General features: G+C 39.1%; 2 protein-coding genes across 3 annotated transcripts; both read left to right on the forward strand.

Moving 5' to 3' along the window:
- The first annotated feature begins 262 nt into the window (after positions 1-262).
- fam219aa (family with sequence similarity 219 member Aa) lies at positions 263-16,694 on the forward strand. Of its 2 annotated transcripts, none has more exons than XM_008409433.3 (6): positions 263-570; positions 6,213-6,309; positions 7,408-7,501; positions 8,087-8,167; positions 11,097-11,172; positions 12,929-16,694. In XM_008409433.3, exons 1-6 carry the CDS (start codon positions 511-513, stop codon positions 13,085-13,087), a joined length of 567 nt encoding a protein of 188 aa, XP_008407655.1. In that variant the 5' UTR covers positions 263-510; the 3' UTR covers positions 13,088-16,694. The 2 variants fall into 2 exon arrangements, with proteins under 2 accessions (XP_008407655.1, XP_008407656.1); XM_008409434.3 differs by having other exon boundaries at positions 270-570; positions 11,097-11,151.
- A 713-nt stretch (positions 16,695-17,407) lies between these two features.
- On the forward strand, positions 17,408-23,343 carry LOC103464983 (BOS complex subunit ncln). The gene is made up of 16 exons (XM_008409435.3): positions 17,408-18,266; positions 18,505-18,667; positions 18,794-18,984; positions 19,067-19,211; positions 19,810-19,907; positions 20,024-20,101; positions 20,259-20,362; positions 20,813-20,901; positions 21,015-21,154; positions 21,249-21,427; positions 21,615-21,702; positions 21,818-21,856; positions 22,168-22,340; positions 22,427-22,480; positions 22,654-22,732; positions 23,063-23,343. Exons 2-16 carry the CDS (start codon positions 18,532-18,534, stop codon positions 23,117-23,119), a joined length of 1,650 nt encoding a protein of 549 aa, XP_008407657.2. The 5' UTR covers positions 17,408-18,266; positions 18,505-18,531; the 3' UTR covers positions 23,120-23,343.
- Positions 23,344-23,369: the final 26 nt, after the last annotated feature.

The raw sequence follows: 23,369 nt of genomic DNA on the forward strand, positions 1-23,369 counted from the left end.
CAGTCTTTCCGTTACTGGCGGTTGTTAGGATTGTTAACAGTTAGTTACATAGATCCTATAATAAGGTATAAAAGTTTAACATGTCATATAATCTCCATGCCTTTTATTTGATAGTTTCTTTAACATCATTTAAAAAAGAATTACATTTAAATTTCAAGTTAAAATGTAATATCATCACATTGTTTGAAAAATAATATATGAGTTTTAAAACATCCCAGGTTGATATTCAGATTATAACGGAGTAAATAACAGATCTGCGTATTTCCGTGTGTTTTCCTCTGTGATTGGACAAGATCTTCATGAATATTCCATGCACCCGGAAGTAGGGCGGTACTACTGGTGCTTTGCTGTCGAGTCACCTCTGTCAAGCGGGATGGAGGAAAAGGAGCCGCTATTATGCTGATAAACGCAGGATCCCGACGGACTGAGCATCAATAACCGACATTAGCTCAGTTTAAACTGTTCATTTATCTTTAAATTACCGAATTTGTCTTGTCACAGTTTGCCAAAATGATGGAAGAAATCGACAGGTTCCAAGTGCCTCCTGTCAACGGAGAGACACAGCCTTTGGTAAGAGAGGAAAGACAAAACCCATCGTATTATACAAATTAATCTTTACTGAATTCAAATGAAGAGATTCTAATCTCTTCTATGGCTGATTGTAAGAGATGTGTTGCGATATTATGTTGGTGAGCCAACGTATAGTAATTTGCAGCTTTGGGATACAGTGGATCCTGGGATGGGTGGACATAACGACCAACTAAAGATAAAAAAAAAGGATGCCGATTACCACCTTCCCTATTTAGTTAAAAAAAAATGTCTGCGTAGTATTTCAAGAGTAAGCGCATGTTCAACCCTCTGTATCTGAGTAATTTAACTACGCACTTAGTCAAAATCGTGAGTCTTTAAAGCCCACGTCCTATGCGCTTGTTTACATCAATGCTGTCATAGCTTAGTGTTTTTACATTTCGTCATCGACTGACGTGTTATTTTGGTCGGGATGGGTACCAGACCAAAAGATCGCGTGAAGTGGGTCCTCGCCGTGAGCTGGTCTCGTTAGGCGATGCAATGCAGGATGATATTTCCAAATCTTTACACCAATTGGTTAAGCTCCAAATTTGTGAAATAATAGTTAATTGTTTTCACAGCTCGTTTTGCAAATAAAAAAGTTTTTGTCTGTTATTACATAATTAAATAAACTTAAATGGGGTTAAATGGGGTTAATTTACTCTTCAGTTTAAACAACGCCTATCAAGAGTTACTCTATAAATTCTAGCTATTATAGTTATATTTTATAACTAATTTTGATGTGCTCATCCTGTTCTCATGCTCTAGCAAAGCAATCAGATGCATCCCACCATCCAACCTGGCGAATATTTCATCCTCTCAGATTACTTTAGATTTACTCTCAGAACCTGATTTTTGGACTGTAGCTGCAGGTTTGTCACTTAGCATTCTTTTAATAATCACATCACACTCAAACGACACCAACGACACATCCTTTTTAGTATTGTCTCATTCAAACCTCTCAAAGAATTGCTCTGGTTACGCTTCCACACTAACCCTAACAAGATCGCAGGTGCTGTGGCACACATGGTCATGCATTTTGATGCTAATAACCCCATTGTGCTTCCCAAGCTGCATGAATGCACTTGGCACCTGCCAAATTCACACAGAAATAGTTCTTACATAAAACATTGAGTGAAGTAATCATCGCCTGCCCTCTCTTTATGTTGCTTTTCTCTGAAAGATAAAATAGCAAAAAAAAAAAAAATATATATATATATATATATATACATATATATACATTTTATAAGCAACCACACATTATAGAGCATGAAAAACCTACAGCTACCAAATCCTGGAATGGTTCATGGTTTATGCTCATGTAATCATATTTTACTGTCTCCAGCATTGTTGCAATTGTTAGAAGATTGTTATAGCGTTCGTTTGTTTCAGTAGTCACATGATATATCATCCTTCACTGGGATTGGTCAGTAGGTGGCTGCAATGTGTAATCCTACCAATTGCTTAGAGTTCATGCTGTGTCAGCAGCCATGTAGCTTTTCAACATGTGAACAGGAGGACAAACAGATAAATGTGATGCACTGAGGGGTATACAGTTCTTTGTGAAAGCATTCTCGCTCCCGTTTTAACATTCCTCAACTTTATAAGCTCCGGCTATATTTCACTGGGCGTTTGCATAATTATAATGAGGGATGACAAGGATCACAAATGAAAATCTGAATAGCGTGGCTTGTATTCGGCACTCCTGACTGCTCTGGAAATTCTCCTTTGCTAAAAAGCTGAAGATCAATCGGAAAGGATGGAGATTTTTCTATGAACATATCTTTTCAAGCTTTGCTTCAAATTCCCAGCTGGAATTAGGATTGGGCTTTGACTGGGTCTCGTGAATATGCTTTAATGTAAACCATTATATTTGTAACTCTGACTGTATAATCAAGGTTGCATTGTTCAAGTGAACCGCTGAATTTATGCTGAGGTTTAATTACACACATTTCAGATTTTTTATTTAAATTATTGCAAACGCTGACGTTTGTGGTTGTAATGTGACAAAATGTGAAATCATTAAAAGGGTGTGAATGCTTTTGCAAAGCACTGAATGTATGCACAAATGCCATCTTGAGGGAGAGTATTTGTATGTAAATTTATGCTGTAGGTCAGGGCTATATATCATGTTTTAATGTACATAAATAAGATGAGCTGCCCCAGGTGTCATAGTCCTATCCATAGTTCAGGTTATATTCTTGCACAGCAGATGCTAACGGAGGAAACCTGAGCCCCTTCTGTGCTTATTATGCTGTTTTAGGCCCCTTTTGAGTATTTTTTTTTCCCAAGCTGCAATTCCTCAAAGGACTCCATTTTCATGCCAATCATTCTTTTGAGGAATTCCAAGTTATCATTATCAACATTTTTTTTTTTTACAAAGACTTCTAAATTCATTTTCCGTTGTGTGCCTGGTTCCTAGTAATGACATAGAATAGAATAAATTAATATCAGGCACAGACGGTTTAATACAAAATATGTTTCACTTCACACCAGTTTCTTTTAGAGAGAAAAATAAAATCGAAGGGATTCCTTTTTTCATCCTCCAACATTATTATATCTTTCTGGTGGAAAGGAATAATAATGAAAAAAAAACAACAACAACACAGCGGTAAGCCTAATCATCTAAAGCAAAGGGCCTGCCATCTGAAAGGAAATACTCGTGCTTCATACAGTGGGATTAATTTGTCTTTGTGTTGAGATTTCTTTTTTTTCTACCTGTCTGTGGGCATCATGCTCACAGCTGCAGCTTTCGTTAAGTCTCCCATGCAAGGGGGAAAAAAAGCGTCACTGACAAATAAAAATGAGGCTATCAATGAAGTTGACATGGGTTACTCATCCCATCGCAAGGTAGGAGATAGATACAGACTGATGTCCAAGGCTGATCCTTAAAAATGCATCCACAGTAGGGCTTCTATACCGTCTGGAGAAGTATAGAGTTTGCCTTTATTTTTGTTTTCCAGGTCTGGATTCATAGAGATGGCAGGCTACTCAGTATGGAAACACGTTTGAGTCATCAGTGTAGGCCTTAATAAAGACTCTCAGTTGGCCATTATACAGAGAGCAACTGATAAGGCTCTGCTTATAAGCATCCAAATCTTATCAGTCATGAATCATATCTCATTCAACATATCAGTTTCAAATCTATTAAAAGTTCTCTTTGCCAGGGCACTATCTTATTTATCCATCCATCCATCCATTTTCTTGCACCCTTGTCCCTCAGTGGGGTCGGGAGGGGTGCTGGTGCCCATCTCCAGCTAACGTTTCGGGCGAGAACTATCTTATTTAATTATTTAAAAATGAATAAATAAGATGTTTAATTTTTTTTTCTTAATTGTGAGGTTTGGTTGTGGGGAACAAATCCAATGGGGTATAGAAGGAAGGGTTCACAGATAACAGGATTATATGCAGAGTTGGTGCCTGATTCCTCTACAACATGATCTTTATCAAACACTCCTTGGTATCATGTTGACAAATTTGTTACTTTTCATTGAGTTTTTTTTTTAAGTAGCTCCTATTGAATCAAGCAAGCATTTTCTATCCATGCCTTTTCTTGCTAATTTGTAGTGATAAAAAAGCAAATTGTTATTATCTTGTAGCCTGGGCCATGTTGACGAGTCCCTTCAAATATACCTGTTAGCATTGAATGCTAGCATTGAATGTTAGCATTGAATGCTAACAGGTATAATGTCATTTGACAATGACATACCCCAAAAAGGTTTTAGCTCTTATTGTCATGACAGATGTTTAAACAAAATATTTTTATTATAAATTGTTTAAACCTACCATTTTCCTTCCATTTTACAGTGATTTAACTTTTTTTTTTGTCTTAACACAAAATTTACATAAAGAGTTTTGTGTTGGTAGCATACTAAGATGTAGCTAGTACTTCTGCTAGGCACTGTAAATGTCTATCAACCTCCATCCACTACTTGTGAAACACTCCAAGTTTCTCTGTAATGTTTTATTGACACCTATAATACTGTATTGTGAAGTCTTCTATTTTGTTGCTGTGACTAAAATCAGCTGTGAAGCCAGTTTGTTCTTGACCATTTTTTTTTAAATTGTGTAACATTTAAAAAATGTGTAACATTTTTTAACATAGCGCTTTGCTTATAAAAATTTATATGCAAAGCGCTATCCCCGCTTAATTTCTCATGAATTTTTCATCAAGCCCTCGTGAGACTCAATGAGCTCCGTCGGTTTGTGATACTGGCCTAAATCGGGGCACCATTTCTCATTACAGTTAAAGCAACGGTTTGTTGACTTAATTTCAGTGATGCTAGCTTGATGTCTTTTTAATCAAACAAAGACATTACCGGGTTTATCATTCTTTTATTTTATAAATCCTTAACAGGTTATGTGTGCTCAGAGGAACACCTTTGGAATAAAGGAGTAGATCGCTGGAGTTATTGAAACCCAGCTGCCTGACAGTCAGCAGTCATGTGGCTTGCGAAGTTCCTTGGAGTGCAACAAGGAGACGCCTGTAGAATCAACATAATGCGCTCTCTGTGACTGAAGCAGGCCAAACACATCTCGGCTCCCAGTCTGGGGAAGCCATGGCTGTAACAGCAGCCCCCTCTGTTCCTTTACATGGCCGCTTTGCCACGTCCTCGCCACTCGTTTATGCACAAAAGAGACCGAGCCACCAGCATAGGCTGAACATTCATGCCCATTGATGCTGCAGCCAAGGCTGCTATGCACAGCTCAAGTAGAGACACCAACGGGCCCCGAAGAAGACTGTTTGTCCCAGCTGCTAAGGCTTGTGATAAATCAGATTTGGACTTTTTGAGTCTGACTTAGATGTTCACTGCTGAATCTCTCTGACCTTTAGATGTTCAGCAAACACTGCAGGGAAATGTCATTTGTGGCTTTAGTGGAAATGGCCATATCCTCTGAAACAGGTTTTGAAAATATTGTCACTTCGCACAATTGATGAAAAAACAATGTTTAGTTGCTGACCATTCGAAAAACAACAGCTCGATCAAAGGGGAGTCGGGGGAGCCAAAACTACTCAATCAAGAACAAATAAATGGTTAATGACATTTATTTCATGTTTATTAAAGGTTTTTTGTTAAAATAACCCTACTGTAATATTTCCCCTGATATTTGAATGTGGCTTTTGGTCTTGCTGTATCAAGTCCAAATTACCGGTGGCCTTCTAGCTTCAAAACATTTTGGAGACGCTTCTGAATAAATCTTGGCCAAATAGGATTCAGACGTTCTATAAAGTTAGACTTAATTAGAAACACTCCCATGTGTTTTGACTCAGCGAGATGTTAATATGTCAGTGGGATTTGTGTACGCTGCTTCCTCTGTTCTAAGTAAGACCGTAGGAGTCCAGCTGGTTATCAGGACCGCCCTGTTAGGAATCTTGCATGTGCAAAATAAAGTGTTAACATCAGAACGCTTTGGATTTGTGTCTGCCATCGCTTTCTGTATGACTTGGTGAAATGCATGTTCACGAACAGCAACAATCTTTATCAGGTCTGTGTTTATACTCTCAGAATGTACTGATGTTTCACCTAGCGCTTTTTACAAACAGGGTTCCGTACTGATAAATTGAGGTAACACCAACTGTTGACGTGGGTGTTAGTGTTACTAGCTAACTTTCTGCATTCAATGGTTGTTTCTTCTTTTCCTAGGATCCAGCAGCGTCCTCTACTTTGGAGGTGGCGTCGGACCCTAAAGGAGAGAGCGTGGCCATGAACTACAAGCCCTCCCCACTGCAAGTCCAGATAGGTATTGCTGCCCTCCTTGCAAATCGTCACACATTTTATATCACAGGGGTCACCAATAAGCAGCCATAGTAAATGGAAGGCTTTTAACAAACTGGTGAGTGATGAGCTATAAAAAAAGAAATGGGATGCCACGGTATGGAGGAGGGCTTTTCTTCTCTAAATGCGATCTGTAAAAGTGAAGGAAACAACTGGGGTCACGTGGTATTTCTTAGATGGTATTAGTGAATTCATTTTTAAAAGAGGTGTAAAAGATTAGTCTTTAGATGTTGGCTCCCATTTTTGTGTGTGTTGGGCGCACCAAGAAAAAATGTGAGCTAAAATGGACACCAAACTAATGCCCATTTCAGCTGTGTCCCCTAAGTAGCCAGTTCAAATGAAACTTCTTATGCATTTATTTAAACAGAGACTTTCTTCTTAACACTTTTTCATAAAGGTCAGTTCTTAATAATTATCATGTCAACAGGTTCTCCCTTCCTGAGCTGTCCTTCCCAGAGCTGCTTCTCTGACTGATGCTCTCCTTTCCCAGCCAGTCAGTTTTAGTAGACGGCCATGTCTTTGTAGGTCTGCGGATATTTGGGATCTTGTTTAACAACCAAACCCCGATTTTAAGCTTCCTGTAAGCTTTCTCTCTGACTTTCTCTCCTGTGTTCATTCGTGGGTCTTCATTATTATGCTGTTTGTTCACTAATGTTCTCTAACAAACTTCTGAGAATAGCAAATATGGATTTATTCTGAGATTGAATAACAGGTGGGGCTCAACTAGAGCAATTTCCGATGTTTTGCTTTAATTTTACTACAGATCAAGAAAATGTTAAAAAGTGTAACATTTTTTAGAGAAACTTTATCATTTGTATTGATTACCATCTACAGATTAGCTTAGTTTTAGATAAAAATTTACGTTATCTTAAAGTAACCCCATATTTTAACAGAAGCGAAAACGCAGCAGGTAACGGTGGTTCCCAGTGCTCACTACCAAGTTGAACACCGCAGCCCTCACTCATTTAACACTTTTCCCCCCTTCTAAAATGATACAACTCTAGAAAATGTGTCCTGCTGTGCTGATTTATTTACTGATGACTTCACATCCTTTGTTGCCTAGAGAAACAGAGGGACCTTGCCAGGAAGGCTTCGGTGAAGAATGGCACCGTGGGAAGTCCTGTCAATCAGCAACCCAAGAAAAACGCCAGGACAAGGTAGAACCTTCCTTTGCGTCTTTGTTTCCGCTCTAATGTTTGAGCAGGTTTATTAGCATGCCGAGTAGCGCAGCAAAATACTGCAAACGACCGAAATGCCAATCACGACATTGGTGTATCCCGCTTTGTAGGGCATTAATTGCTTCACGTCAGCCGGAGACGCCACTAGATTTTCTAACGTTACGACCTATTCAATCAGGACACAGCAAGGCTTCCTCGAAGAAAGAGAAATGCACGAAGGCTGATGAAGGAGTCACAACTGCTGAGCATAAACCCAGCGCAGCCTGCGGCGTTGACAAGTGGCTCATGCACCTAATCCCACTCTCTTGTGGATTAGTGGGAATATGAGAAACGCTGCCCACTGGTGTGAACTCAAACTGTTTGAGGCTAACAGATAATTTTGCCCTTTCTGCTGTCTGAATGCTACCAATTAATTTTGAGAAGAGATAATCTCTTGGTTCGAACTACGGTGCTTTTTTGTTTTTTTTTTCAGTTATATGACGTAAATATTTGCAATGATTGTCGTAAGATGGCTTTTTAATGTGTTTTACTTCTAATGCAGAACTTGGCTGTGCTCTTTTATAGGTTGGTCGTGCCAAACAAAGGTTACTCCTCTTTAGACCAGAGCCCGGATGAGAAGCCTCTGGTTGCGCTGGACACTGACAGGTAAGTGCTCTGCTCCTACAGTAACCTCTACAGGCGGACAAGTCACTTCACAAACTATAGGGTGCTGCCCTTAGGAGAATCTGGCTAAACTTTGCAGACCTCCTTCTGTGTATACGGGGCTAATCCGTGGAGCGACTTGACAGTTTTATTAACAGAAATTGTCCTAAAAAAGGGGGGCAAAGCTTCTCCCAGGGCTCAGGATTAGAGCACAGCAGGGTGAGGATTTGGACAGGCAGAAGCAGCTCTATCAGAGCCCTTCCTCCCCCCCTGGCCCCCCCCGTGTACCCAGCAGGTCTGTATTTTTGCCAGATGAGTCCCAACACTTGTGGACCCCTTCTTTCATTTGTATATGCCAAACCCTTTAAAACAAGATCTGTATTGATCCAAAGAGTTTACGTCATACACTTGCTGACTAGCTTGGCTTGTTCACAACTCAACCCATTTGTTCATTGTTAACACTTTAGAAATACATGTGCTACACTGTTGTTTAAAGTGCAAGATAGCCATCTTATTTGTTTATGAGAAAAAAATATTAACTGGCTGCATTTCTGTGATATTGTTGCGATTGTATTTTTTCTCAAATTTTCATAATTCTGATCAAATTTAGCTGCCTTGAATTTGTTTTCTGCATATCTGAGCCCAGTAGAGTATCTTTTGTAGGCTCTAAAACCTTGTTTACTCTTGACTTTCATGCTTTTCTTCTTGTATTTTTTCTGCTTATCCTAATGTGTTAGGGTCAGAGATGCTTTGAGAAATCAGAATTTCACCAGAATTGGATTATTTTCAGTTAGATGTTTTTTTGACAGTTTAACACACCACTACCACGTCACTGCTTAAAGGACACTCGATAACTAAGTCTTGGATGTCTGTCTGTCAGGTGATTAAAAGCCATAAAAATGTAAGAAACTCTTTAAAAAAATTTACTACCAAAGTGCAAAAAGGAAGGTTGGAGTTTCAAGCTTTTTAAACTCTCAATCTGTTTCTGTTATGGAAGTGGATTTGGAAACGTGAGACCCCCTTAGCAAATATCAAGTTTTAGGTGAGAATCTATATTCTGTAGTAGTGAATAGTGGTTTTCCTCTCTAATCACTACTTTAAGATGCTACAGAGAGATAAAAATGTGAATTGCATACTGTTTGGTATTACCTTGGCTAACATACATTGCTTGGTACATAATGTTTTTTCGTGATGCTGTCTGTTTTGTGAAATGTACCACAACACCACTGTGTTTACAGGCTTTTAGGTTTCTTCCCTTTTTTTCTTTTCTCCAAATTTAATGATGGTCATTATAGACAAACCCTTGTCCTGTGGTCATGTCACATGTATCCAAATATGAAGGAATTTGTGTTTGAGTCCATTTGCAAACTGTAATTTGACCTTTTCGAGTTTCTGTTGGAGCAATGACTTTTTCTCACTTAAAACGTTCATAATACCAACTTCATGTACCATCTTCACAACAGCTGTTTAAACATCTAAAAGTTGAACCGAAGGATGAACCAGACTTGTAGAGTTCTCCTCTAAATACTCTAAATACCTTGGCTTGTTTCATGTTTTTCCCCCCCAAGAACGTGGCTTGTTTCAGGTATTCTGTTAAAATACATCCACAGGCGTTCTTCCTTTTACCTCATGGCATGAGCGGTAAATGGACTGAAATTGTTGAAATTTACATAGTGCTTTCCTAGTCATACTGACAACTCAAAATAATATACGCTAGCTATATTCACTCTTTCAAATTCACAACTGCATACACATTCATAGACTAGCACACAGATCGGTATGCAACCTTTAGATCTGCAAAATTATGAACATTTGTAGCCATATTTGTACTATCAGCAAACAAACATTACGCCCCAGTGTAGAGCCTTCTGGGATCCCATTTGTGATCTTCTCTCATCGGGATAGTTTCTGAAGGTTTTCTACTTCTCAAAAACCATGTTTTCTTTTTTTTTCAGGATCTTATATCTGATTTAATGTCTGATAGTAAGAAAGAAAGATTGTGTCTGTTTATGCAATCTATGTAAATATGTGGTGTCTGCTGTATTGGGCAGCACGTGAACATTTCATTGTTAAAAGTTGATGTCTTATTAGCAGGAATAATGGAAAAGCATAGGGATTTGATTGAGTCTCCCAGTTACCAAACTGCTGATTGGATGACTGAGTTAGAGCAAAACCGAAGATAACGTGAGATGTTTCCAGTATCATACGGTCGATGATAAAGTCCTGGGAAGGAGGGTTGGTGAACGACGGGATCCTGGACCACCAAGGCTTTACTGACTCACAAGTGGTTCACCCACATGATCCGATCCAACAGATGAGCTACTGTAGCTCTGACTTCTGATGAAGAACATGTCGGTTCTAACAGAAAGGTGTCAGAATAACCAGTGGATTGTAGTTTGTCGTGTACGGGGGTGCATAGGTGACAGAAAAGTTCATAATGTAAAAAAAAATGCACATAATCTACATTTTTTTCTTTATTCTTTCCTCACAAGCATCTTTGCTTAATCAGTCTAATATTGAAAAGGTTTCTGAGCTTACTTTGTGTTTTGAAAAAGAAATTAAATACAATATGTTTTTCTACTTGTTTAAGAACATGATGCAGTTTGTATCTTACTGCAGTTTCTGTCTCTAACAGTGAACAGCGTTTTTCTGCTCATCTTGTTAAAGCAGCCGTGGAGTGAATATGGAACTTTATTGTTGGAAATAATCCCATCAGGGCTACCTACAGGGAAAATAACCATGACAGAGCAATTAGAGCAGACAGCGAGAGTTTAAGATTAGAGCACAAAATGTTACCGCAAAAATTGATTTATATATTTTTTCCTTTCTGTGTAAGCCTTCTTAGGAACCCCAACTTAAAAAAAATATTCTTTTTTTATGGTACCATTTGTATCTTTTTGGGGTCTCAGATAAGATGTTACCTGTCTTTCAGTGATGATGACTTCGACATGTCCAGATACTCTTCATCAGGATACTCCTCAGCCGAGGTGAGATGTCTGAGGGACCAGGTATTTATACAAATATTATATTGTTTCACAGCACCATCTGGCAAAAACCACAGCCATCGCCATGTGATCACCTTCCTCCTCCTCTGTCACACTGGGTCACAAATGTGCGCTCATTTCAATACAGCACTTTGTTTCCACACAGCACTCATGTCAAATACTTCTTTGTGGTTTTCATCCCTTTCAATCTTGTCCCATTTTGTTCTTTCCCATGTAGCACATCTTCTGGTTTTAGCCTGTGCTGTTGCTCATCGCCATAATAATTTGATTGTATGTTGTTTCTTTCATGTTTTATTTCATTTCGTTTGCTCCAGTCATTTGTTTACTTAAAGACCAAAGAAACGACCCATTCATCAAACATAAACGCAGAGTGACTGAGAAGTGGTAGGTTGAAGCAGCGTGCATTTCCCCTGGGTTGAAAAAAATGTAATCTAATTTGTCGGTTTAAAATGAGCAGATTCATCATTTGACATGTATAAACAACGCTTACTTTATACCTCACTTTTGTAGTGATAAATATTGTTCATTTTAGTACCAACTGAAATTTTGCACAAGTTTTGGTTTATACTATGAATTGAGTTACTGAAGCCTTTCAATAGTAGTTTTTTATACGTACACGTACCGTCATGTCTGGACTACATGCCACTACTTTATTTTACGTGCTTTTAACACTGCAGTGTGGCTCATATATGAATTTTCACCAGCGTGTTTCGAAAAGCTGGACTGCTGCGTGAGTCTCGAGCAAATTTGCATCAAGATAAAAATGACAGTGAAAGAGAGATTGAGGAAGTGTGATGTTTTTCCATTCTGACTCTGAAGAGGACGACTTTAGTAGCTCTCGTGCATAGGAGCAAGAGGAAGATAGCGATCATTGACTTTTCCTTGTGGGCTACTGTATCGTTTTCTTTTTAAGCAGCCGTGTTACAAACACTGTTCAGAAAAAGAGTATTTCATTAAGAGTAAAAAAATAAATCTGTGTAAATATCTCAAGTTTCAACTGGACACCAGGGACTTAAAGTATATTCAGGTGTGTTCAATTGACCCTTTGCACCTGCGTCAATACGGGAGCATTGAACAGAGCTGCTGAAATTGTTTCCTTAAAGTTGTGTTTGCCAGTTTCTTCTTGTTCGAGTCGAGCTAATTTGTCTGTGAACCTCACACACCTGGTTGGGGCTCATAGACGGCGGTATTTACAAAAGTTGGAAATATGATGACGCCCATCATGGCGGAGTTCTGGAGAGCATGACGTCACGTGCAAAACTTCAATAGTCCGGAAATTATGTACGTTTGTGTGTATATGTAAGAGCAGATTCTAAATAGGCGCAGCCGAATTTTGCACCGCACGACGGACATTTGTGTCATCTGCAAGAAAAACAAGTTCCGCCCGCGTATAGAACCCTGTGGGATCTCATTTGTGATGTTTTCTCATCGAGGTAGTTTCTGAAGTTTTTGCTACTCCTCAAAATTATTGTTTTTCCTTTTTTTCCAGTGAGATTTTTTTTTTTTAGATCTGTGGTATCAGAAGTTCTTTAATAATCTGTAAACACGTCATTGAACAGATCGTTTTTAAATGCAGATTCAATATCTTGAGTCAGTTGAATTAGAGTCTTTGCTGTTGGTCTGTTTGTTCTCAAGTTGTTGCTTTTGCTCTTTATAAATGTTGAAAGTTTAGCATAGGCTCAACAGAGTATATTCGACAAAACTGTCCTAAAGTTTTGCCTATTATATGGTTTTTTTTGTTTGTTTTTTTTTTTTGCAGCAAATTAACCAGGACCTGAACATCCAGCTGCTGAAGGACGGGTACCGGCTTGACGAGATCCCAGACGACGAGGACCTGGATCTGATCCCCCCTAAAGCAGTCAACCCCACCTGCATGTGCTGCCAGGCCGCCCCCTCCACCGCCTGCCAGATCCAGTAGCTGCCCCCACTCCTCCTTCATCCCTAAATGTTCTTTTTTGCCAGCTGCTGAACAGAATGGCATCGAGGAGGAAAAATGTGAAAAAAAAAAAAAAAACTGTCTTCTTGAAAATCAGGCAAAAGCAAAACTAAGAGAATGGGGGGAGAGGAAAAAGTTGAATATGTACAGTACCTGTGCATGTTCCTCCTATGGCAGGATCTGTGTGTCTTATGTCTGCAATGTTGGTTCAGCGGGGATGGATTCAACTCATGGCAGAGACCTTACCTCGAAGAAAACAACGCTACTTTTGCTTCTCCTTTGTTCGAGTTGTAGCTCTTGCTTGGGGAGTTTTTTTTTTTTTTTTTTTGCATAAAACGATTGTGCAACGTTGCAGAAGAGGAGAAACGACAAGAAGGGGCAAGAAAGAATCGGCCAAATTGCTTTCTTTTTTTTTTGTCATTACTGCGTCAGTGGGCTGTCCAGACTCTCCACTTCCTCTCCTGGTATACAATTTGCAACCCAATATGATGGAATGTAGGACATTAGAAGTTTGAACGAGGCCATTTTATTTCCAATTCTCTCATTTCTTTCTTTCACCTGGTCTGCTTCTTCGTCATCCCCTGTACGTGAGAACCAGACTCAAAAACGACGCGTGTGAGTTCGGTCATGCCCAGAAAAAAAAAAAAAAAAAGCAGCGTGAATGAAACACTAGTGCTCACTCTCTCAAACACTAAGCTACCAGTCAGTCTGTTATACTGAGATCTTGTCCTGCTTATATCTGTTTTATATTTAGTTATAAGAAGCAGAAAAGCGCATGTTGCCTGTTTACACTGCGTCCTGATGCCAGATGTGCAGATATTTATTTTATTCTACTGACCCGCAGCCGACTCCCGTGTATTGAAGAAACGTTGTGTGCTTTGTGAAATGGAACATCGTCCGTCACGTTTAGGTTCACCTACTGCCATTTTAGTAGATGTGGGGGGGAGAAAAGCACCGCAGCGCACATCGTGCGTAAATCCGTGTCCCAGCGTTTTCACACACTGAAAGGTTACGTCATAGACTGTATGCATGAATGAGGGAAATGAATGAAGACGGAGGCTTAGAATTGTATGTTTTTTCTTTTATATACTGATGTTTGAATTGTGGCCAAATAATAATCATAATACTCCTGGTAAAGATGTGCTAAACCCCCCCAAAAAAGCTAAATTCATCTTTCAAACTTCATAACGAAGGGAATAATCACAGCTGACACACGTTACCACCTGAAATAATCTATATAAAATGAATTTTAAGTTAAACACTTTCTAGGAACGTTAATCCCTGACTTTAGGTTTCTACTACGTGTGAATATCATCCACCCATCATTTGCCTGTTTGCAGCCGAGCTGGAGCTTTTCTAGTGGTTAATTGGCAGGTGATACAGTGGCGCAACACCCATGCATGCACACACACACACACACGCACATACACACACACCCACACCCACAGTCCTGAGGTCAGTTTAGTAGGACTAATTACCCTGACAGGCATGCTTTTGAACTGCAAAAGGAAGCCAGGGTATCTGGACAAAAACTCCTTGCGGAAAGACTCAAAAACTGCCATTTGGGACTCTTTAAAATGTAAAGTACAAGAGAAGAAGCCATTCCACTGAGACAAATGCATTCATATTTAATAAGAGTAATTGGTAGTAAAACGTGTCATCTTAGGGTCCTAGAAACGTATTTTATTTGTACACTTCTTTACCAGGGATGCCAATACTTGTGTAGGGTGCATCTTATGAACCTGTAGCACTAGAAACTGTAGTCATTTCATACTTTATGCCATTCTTCTTGTAGTTAAGTATCTCAATAAGAACTTCTTAATTTTTCTTTAGAAGTAATGTACACTTTTTACTTAATGTCTGAACCACTGACAGACCTCAGAGTCTTAGACTGAACCATCTCCCTGTTGTTACACCTTTGAAAATATTGATCCTCATGTCCCGCTCACATTGAAGAAAAAAAAAAAAAGTAGATGGAAATAAGTATGTGTCAACACTGCAGTGTAAACTTATTTTTTTTTATTATTATTTGTTTAAACTTTGGAAAGTCTAAACTTGTTTACACCTTATTTAGTTATTCCAGCAAGTTGGTGTGTTTTAGGTTGAACTCCATATTGGTCCAAACTAATCCTGTTATTTTTAGGGTTTTTACACTTTAATACAAAAAAAAATCTACAGAACAGCAGGAACAAAAGCAACAGGAAAGTCGCTGACTCACTGAATGGAGATGGTGTGTACTGTACATATACAAATACATTAAGTTATGGTACTGTATAGTGTAAAAATAGAGAAAATTGTATTTTGTTTTTTATTCCAATTTTTTTTTTTTTTGGTCATTTGCAGATCTTTGTTTCAGTAAGCCATCCTAATGGCGTTATCAGGTGTTACGGGTAGAGATGATCTAAAGGACTATTAGCTACTTATAACAAAGGATGACAGGAGAGACAAATTGTTTCTTTGACGGTGGCGCCTTCTCTGGTTAAAAGTAAAAAAAAAAAAAGCCTTAAAATGATTTAGTTTTTTATTGCAATAGCACATGCTCCCACAGAAAGTTACTGCAGTACTTCTTTTAAGAGCCTTATAGGTTTTTTTTTATTGAAGCACATTATATCTGCACTACCTTCGCTGTTAGCTGATGTGTCGTCATTTGTTTGATCAGACAACAGGGATGCAGCACAGGACCGGAGGCTAATTGTAACAGAGAAGCAATGTCAGCTTCACGGTGTAGAAAGATTGGGGAAATATATTGCATATCGGTAAATATCAGTTATTGACCGTTCATATTAGTGCATCCACAATTTGTTTTACCTTATTTCTGCTCACTGGACATTGTGACAAGGTAAACTTTGTTTCTTTGTACAATCTTTTTGACTTCAGTTTTCCTTTTTTTTTTCTTCATAGCTTTAATAACTGTTCTGACTGGAGATATGGACAAGAAGCTGTGTTCTTGTAGTAATTTCCTGACTTGTGTCGATTAACACATATTTGTCTTTCTGAAATTGCGAGCTTTCTTATCTTTTAAGTTTAATGAGGGAAACGGCCGCCTGCTACACATTTTCTACAGCAAGGAAACAGGAAGTCACTCATTACTAACAAACGTTAGCAAAGTGTGCATTAAGTACTTCTTATCATGCAATGTTTTTCCCCACTGAATAAAAATTCTCAAATTAAAAATAGTACATTCAGGACGCTTTTAGTTGGAAATTTTACTTCTGCAATAAAAGATGAGTCAATTTTAAGGCTTTTTAACTAATAAAAAAGGAGAAGGGGTGCTAAATGCTACTTTCCCATTTAGATCGTCGTTTCACTGGATGTGCATACATGTCATGATCGTCCCCCTGAATGCTCAAAGCCAGGCCAGTGCCGGTTAAGGCACAGCTTCACTTACTCTTTGAGTCCAGAATAATGAGATGTGTGTGTTTTTTTTTTCCTTTTATTTTCACTTGTGGGAATTAATTTCTATAGAAACAGGCGCTTTTTCATCTGTCAGATGCTTGTCATGATTGTGAACTGGCTCCATTTAGATTTCAACAGTGTTACAGTTCTGTGTATAGTGCAACATATCAAAAATAAATAATGGATATCTCAATGCTCTGTGTATTTTCCAGCTTTTCCTTGTATTGCATCGTTATTCCCAAACAATCGTGCAGTCGTGTTTTTTTTTTTGTTGTATTTTTTTATGCCTCTTCAGAGTGTTTTGAGAAATTTCTCTTCAGGAGATGAAGCCAAGTGAACCGATGCGCTGTCAGAGAGATGACAGACAGCGCTTCCAAAAGTTTACTTCACTTATCAGTGCGAATGTCATGTTTATTTTAGACATTTAATGGTACAAAATCAATGAATTTACTGTACATTTTCTTTAAAAGTTAGACATACTGGCTTGAATATGAAACTACATTCCACTGAGATTGTGGAATACCTTCCTCAGCAAAGAAACCAAATGTTTTTTTGTGTCCTGCATTAAGTTCCTGGTCTGGATATATGATCTTACTTTAAGGAATTTGAAAAGTTCCCAAGGTTGGCATGAAAATTATGGAGTTTGGCTGCAATTTTTCCAAGTCAAATTAAGTACAAATAAAAAAAAAGAAAAAAAGCTGAGTTTGGTAAAAAAATAAAATAAAAAATCCAGTTTTTTCCAGTTTTTTTTTTTTTAATTTGTTATTAAATACAAAAAAACACTAAAACACTAGAAATGTTTAAACTTGGTCTGATTTTGATGCCAACCAAAGAATTGATGCTTTTTACAGATTATGAATAGAATTTGTTATTTTATTTAGATTTTTTTTAAGTTAATAATTGTACAATAATTACAAAATTGTTTTAAAATAAAAATTGCTGGAACAATTAAAAAATTTTGAAAAATATAAAAATCTTAAAGGAAAAACATGCAGGAACCCTGGAGTTCCCTGGTTTACTAACACATATTCAGCTTCTGATCATTTTTTAATACCAGCATGATTAAACTTGTGATATATTGGAAACTTAAAGTCAGTATTTTTTATTCACTCAGAAATGCTCTGTCATTTTTGGAGCATCCCTATGCATAATCATAAAACAGAAACAAAGCAAATTAGGAACCACCAGGATTCAAGCCCGCGATAAACTGGAAGATGCTGAAACAGCATTTTCATGCTTCACAGGAAAGTTTCATCTCACCATGAACTGAAAAACAAGATACAATAAAAAGAAAAAAAAAAGTCCCTACTTGAAAACCGATGCTTTCAAACTTCATTGAAAATCGCAGCTTAACACAAAGACAATCTAAACCCTATGAAGCAATTATTACAGGGGGAGTATGTAAATATTTGAGCCTGTACGTATAATTCTGACCATAAGTGGAGTAGGGAAAATTCACAATAAATTCAACTCTAACTCATGTTTCTATAAAGTAAATAATCATGATAAAAGTGCCAAACTTACTCATGTTGATGGTGATTATATGTAAACCTGTAGTTAGCATGATGGAAGCGTAGAGAGTGTGAGGGGTTGGGGGTGGGGCGCACGCGATTAGCCTGGAGCTGATCCCCTGGGAGCAGATGGTGAATGGTGGCTTACCTACATGCTCTGAGTCCCAGGAGTTAGCAGGAGTCTGCAGTCACGCTGGAAGATGCAATGCTGGCTTTGAAGAAGTCTGAGGACCGTGTCTCGTGACAGAAGAAAGGTAAGCAATGTTCCCATATTTAAGTAGAAGTTTACTTACTAGTGGTGGCTCCATTTGGTAGCTTTAGACAAGACCGTGTAGTTTCTCATCTTTTCCTCCAATCAGTAGGATATTTCAGAGCGTGATCAAATCATCGGTGTTTTATCTTCTCTGTTCTGCTGAAGTTCTCCAGCAAACACACATTTGGTTTCAGCTTCCTCCTGGTAGACTTGTGTTAATCAACCACCTCATCTTACAGACTGGGATCACATCCAGGAAAGACGTGATGTTGCTGAGCAGTGCTGCTGTTTGGCTGCTGCTCTGTGTTCAGTGCCTGCATGGCTCTGCCCTCCCTGCCATGTCCTCCTATGAGTTCACCGCCTACAGGATGCAGCAGTACAACCTGGCGCAGCAGAAACATGGTAGGATCAAGTTAAGGGCATCTTGCAAACAAACAAACAAAAAAAAACCCCCATTTCCACAGCATAATGCTGCCTGCACCATGAGTCACCGTGTTTAATTTGCCTTGCTTTGTCTCGTTGTGTGAGGTTGCCGCGGAGCCATCGTTGTGGCGGAGGCGCGCTCTGCCGACGAACCGTCGCTGACCCGCCGTTGTGTCATCATGAAGGTTCAGGACTTCACTGTGGAGAAATACTTTGAAGCCCTGAGACAGAATGCTGCTGCTGTGCTGATCCTACTGCCTCGAAATATCTCCAGCGTTCCACACGAGACAATAAAGGTAAAACCCGGAAGGTTGTTTGTGCTTCAAAAGCAGATTAAATGAGATTCCAGTTGGTTAAGACACTCGCTTTACGTCTCAGGCCTTCATGGTGAGTGAGAACGAGGCCTTGCAGAAAGAAACTCTCACTCCAGTCTACGTTGTTCCTGAGGATGAACAGCTGCTTTACATGTATGAGGAGGTGAGGCAGGCTGCAGCTTCACGGACCTCATCCATGTTTGTCAGAGGTAAAGCAGACAGTGATGTTTACTATAAAGGTGTATGCTGAGGTGATGGACGGGTAGATGTGTGTGGACAGGGACGGATTTATAAAGATGTGGGCTCCTTGGTTGGAGCCAATCCACTAGGGAGAAATTCCTTTACAAATTACAGGACAGGAATCAGTAAAAGAAAGAAGAAAAATCTTTATTTCGAGGCAAAAAATGTAGTCCATGAAAAAATAAATAAATATTATGTATCAGCTTTTGTAAAAAAGTATGAATCAGTTGGTATTAAGTGATGCATGGTAGAATTATTACATCCAATAGCTCCATGTTGTTCCCAAAGAAATCAACTAAAACGTTGTAGTTTTTAAAAGTTTTTATAGAAAGTACAATATTTGCAAAACACACATTCGTTAAAAGAAAGAAAAAACATAACTCTGCTACCCTCCAAAAAATGGGGCCCTGGTCCAACTACCTCTAAACTCTTTCTAAAGTCTGGCCCAGAGAGTGGAAGCCACAGGATGGATGGGAAATTTGTAACAAATCGATTGTAGTGAGACAAAAAGACTTTCTTTTTTCATTTTCAGAAACTTTTTACTGAAAATGTTTTTACTGTTCGCAGTTCTTCGAAGTATGGTCACTGCTACGGCCTTCCAGATCTTGGTGAGCAACAACAACGCCATTAAGGCCATCACTGACACCACCATAACCACACTGGAGGTAGGAGCTCAACTTGAAATAACATACTGGCTACTGGAAGTTTCTAAACGGATCTTTTACGCTTTCCTTAAAAGCACCTTTTCCCCTAAAGTCCTGCTCCCGTCTGGTCCGTGCAGGGTGTGCTCGCTGGAACCGGAGAGGATGTTCCCACCATCGCCATCACCGCCCACTATGACTCCTACGGACTCGCGCCGGTGGGTTGGCCATTAAAAAACGCTCCACTTACAAGTCCAGAGCGTTGACCTGTGAAATGGTTTCAACCTTGTTTTTGAAACTTTCCTCCCGCTTAAAAGCTCAGGTCTTTCAGTTCAACCCGGTACTTAAGCTCGGATGTGTGTTTGTGTAAAACAGTGGCTGTCATACGGAGCAGACTCTAATGGCAGCGGGGTCACCATTCTGCTGGAGCTGGCGCGTCTTTTCCAGAAACTTTACGGCACATCCGGTACCAGACCACAGTGAGTTTTGAGTTCATTCACGAGTCATGACGAAGCACCTGCGACTGCAAATAACGCCAAACTAGAAAATATTAAGAATGTGCGATTTTAATATTGCGTCGATTGGTCAAATGTAATGCCTCAAACTAGGTTGCTAAATTCCTCAATGGAAGATCAAAAAACAAGCACAGAACCTTTAAAACAAAGTATTTACACCTACATTTTTTTATTCACATTTCAATGGATGGAACAAAAATAATTTATACATAGGAAGAGGATGTTTGGTTTTTGGCGTGTTTTTCTTGAGTCCGGTTAAAACACAGTACGACCCATTGTCATTTATTCTCCTGTGAAGGCATAATGTGAGCTTCATGAATTATTTTTTGAAGCAAACTGTTACTTTTTTTATTATTTTTTATCAGTGGAAGTACACAACAAAAATCATTAAGAAGATTCAAATGTATATTTCAGATACAATTTAATGTTTTCCTTGACCGGAGGAGGAAAATACAACTTCCTCGGCACGAAGAGATGGATTGAGGAGAATCTTGATCACGCCGGTAAGATTCCAGCCTGTGATTGTGCAGATTGTGAGCAGGAAATTAAGCCAAAAATAAAAAAAATAAAAAAATCACCATTAAGGTTTTAATAAAGCCCAACCGTTCTCCTTCAGAGTCCAGCCTGCTTCACGACAACGTGGCGTTTGTCTTGTGCTTGGACACGCTGGCCAAAGGTGATGAACTTTACATCCACGTGTCTCGCCCTCCGAAGCCGGACACTCCGGTGTACTCCTTCATTGAGCAGCTGGAGGAGGTAACCGCTCTTATTGTGACGGTGCGAGAAAGCGTAAACATGTCTTGTCGGTATTAATGGTGTTGTGTGGTTTCACCGCGTGTTTACCCCCCAGGTGGTTTCCTCCAGATTCCCCTGGGTGAAGGTGGGATTGGTGCACAAGAAGATCAATCTCGTTGAGTCGACGGTGGCCTGGGAGCACGAGCGCTACAGCCTGCGGAGGATCCAGGGCTTCACTCTGTCTCACGTGGAAGATCCCAAGGCTGAACTTCGTGGTTCTATGCTGGATACGATGTATGTTTGATATTATTTTTGTCTTATTTGGTTGGTCAGAGAATACGTAGATTTAAAAAAATATATATATATTTTGCTTCTAATTTTTTTTATATTTTATATTATATAACTATGTGTAAAATAAAGATAAACTAGCAGAGAAATAAGCATGGAAATGTAATTCTATCTTCTGCATATCATCTTTTAGGTCCCAAGTAGATTTTAGGAAACTTAAACGAAACGGCATTATCATAGCTGAAGCTCTGGCCCGGTACATGTACAATCTCTCAGACAAGGTGAGTAAAAACAGGCCCATTTTTATTGTGTATATGTAAAAAAAAAAAAAGCAATCATATTTCTACTTTAATTTGTTGTAAAAGCACATTGATCTGTGACTATTTTTGTTTTAAGGGTTCACCAAGGGATATTCAAGTTTTTAAGGGTCAGCTGGTGAGTTCCGTTTTCTCTTGCGTCGTGTGCTGCCCTCTGGTGTTCATGCATAGACATTACAGCGTACTTGAATTTTCCAAAAGCAGATCTGCAGTATCAATAAAATGCCATGTCGATTTCAAAATTATTTGTCGCCACTGAAGTGCAAATAGAAAAGTTTTATCAAGAAGCAGCTTTATAAAAAGAAAGATGAAAGCGTCTCCAAACTGACCCCGAGATAAATGTATTAGCTTCTTCTTTTTAGACTTAAATGACGTGAGACATTATCACGATACTTCCGTTGTGAACCCACATATTTGTCCTCAATACAGGACTTTCAGGACAGCCGCATGTCCAGTTTGATGTCCTTTTTGACCTCTGTGCCCCGGGCCGCACAGCTGCTGCACAAGGAGCCTGGTCAGATCCTACTGGTCAACTCACTGGAGCACGAGTTCAAGCACTACCTGCAGCAGGTCCATAGACACACCTTTCGACAGGACAAGAGGTGAAACATGCAGCAGCTTTTGCGTTTCATTCAACAACTCAAAAGCAACACAGCAACCTCATGATTAACGTTACCTTTTCATGCAGGGACCCTGAGATCACCTTTTTTGATCAAATGAACCAACCAGTTGTCATGTACAGGTAAACTTACCAACAATCTTAAAATGTCCTGGGACTTGATAAAAAAAAACTCATCTTAAATTCAAGCCTTAAAACTTGATATTTGTCTGTGCCAAAGTGACTTTTGTGTGTGTCTGTGTATGTATGCGTGGAAAGTGGTTAAAGGTTCAGAAACTAATGCAAACCTTTTTCAGGGTGAAGCCAGCAGCGTTTGATCTCTTCCTAGGAGGATGCATCACTGCATATTTGGGGATTGTTTACTATTCAATACAGGTGAGTCGATATACATTTCACAAAGCGTTTCTACATACACAGCAGAAATTGGATTCCTTGCGTCATCCAAGTGTACTTAGGAGACGTCTGGTTGGTTTCATGAGTTTTTAAAAGTGTCAAAGTAATGAGAGCTGAAAATTCACTTTTCAGATTTTTTCTTTTTTATCCAGTTCACAACCATGTGGTTCTGTTGGTCTATCATTGGTGTAATGGGACAAAATGTAAAAAAGGGGTTTCAATATTTTTGCTAGGTGTTGTTTAGCACCTAGCCATTCAGGAGGATTAAAATAATCTCGATGCGTAACGTTTTCCACCTGTTTTCTCTTGCAGAATTTCGGGCATCTGTACGCTAGACTCAAAGCTGTGGTGAAAACCAAGCATCAGTGACAGCTTCAAGGATCCAGGCTTCATGGCTTCCTGAGCTCATGACAGACGTCTGCTTCACAGAACATTAAAGCAATACAGCACTAAGTTTCCCACAGTAAGACAGGAAGTGTGCATTTGCTTTGCGCTCTGTCAGATGTTCAAAGACGTGTACGCTCCTTAGAAAGGACTTTCTAGAGAGTCGTAAAAAATACGCAAATCAAGAAATAAAAGTGTTCTGTCGTCAATCCTGCCGACGGTGTGAATAAGTGGG

The sequence above is a fragment of the Poecilia reticulata genome, chromosome 5 (genome assembly GCF_904066995.2).
Source record: "Poecilia reticulata chromosome 5, P_reticulata-male-v2, whole genome shotgun sequence".
NCBI classification, from domain to species: domain Eukaryota; kingdom Metazoa; phylum Chordata; class Actinopteri; order Cyprinodontiformes; family Poeciliidae; genus Poecilia; species Poecilia reticulata.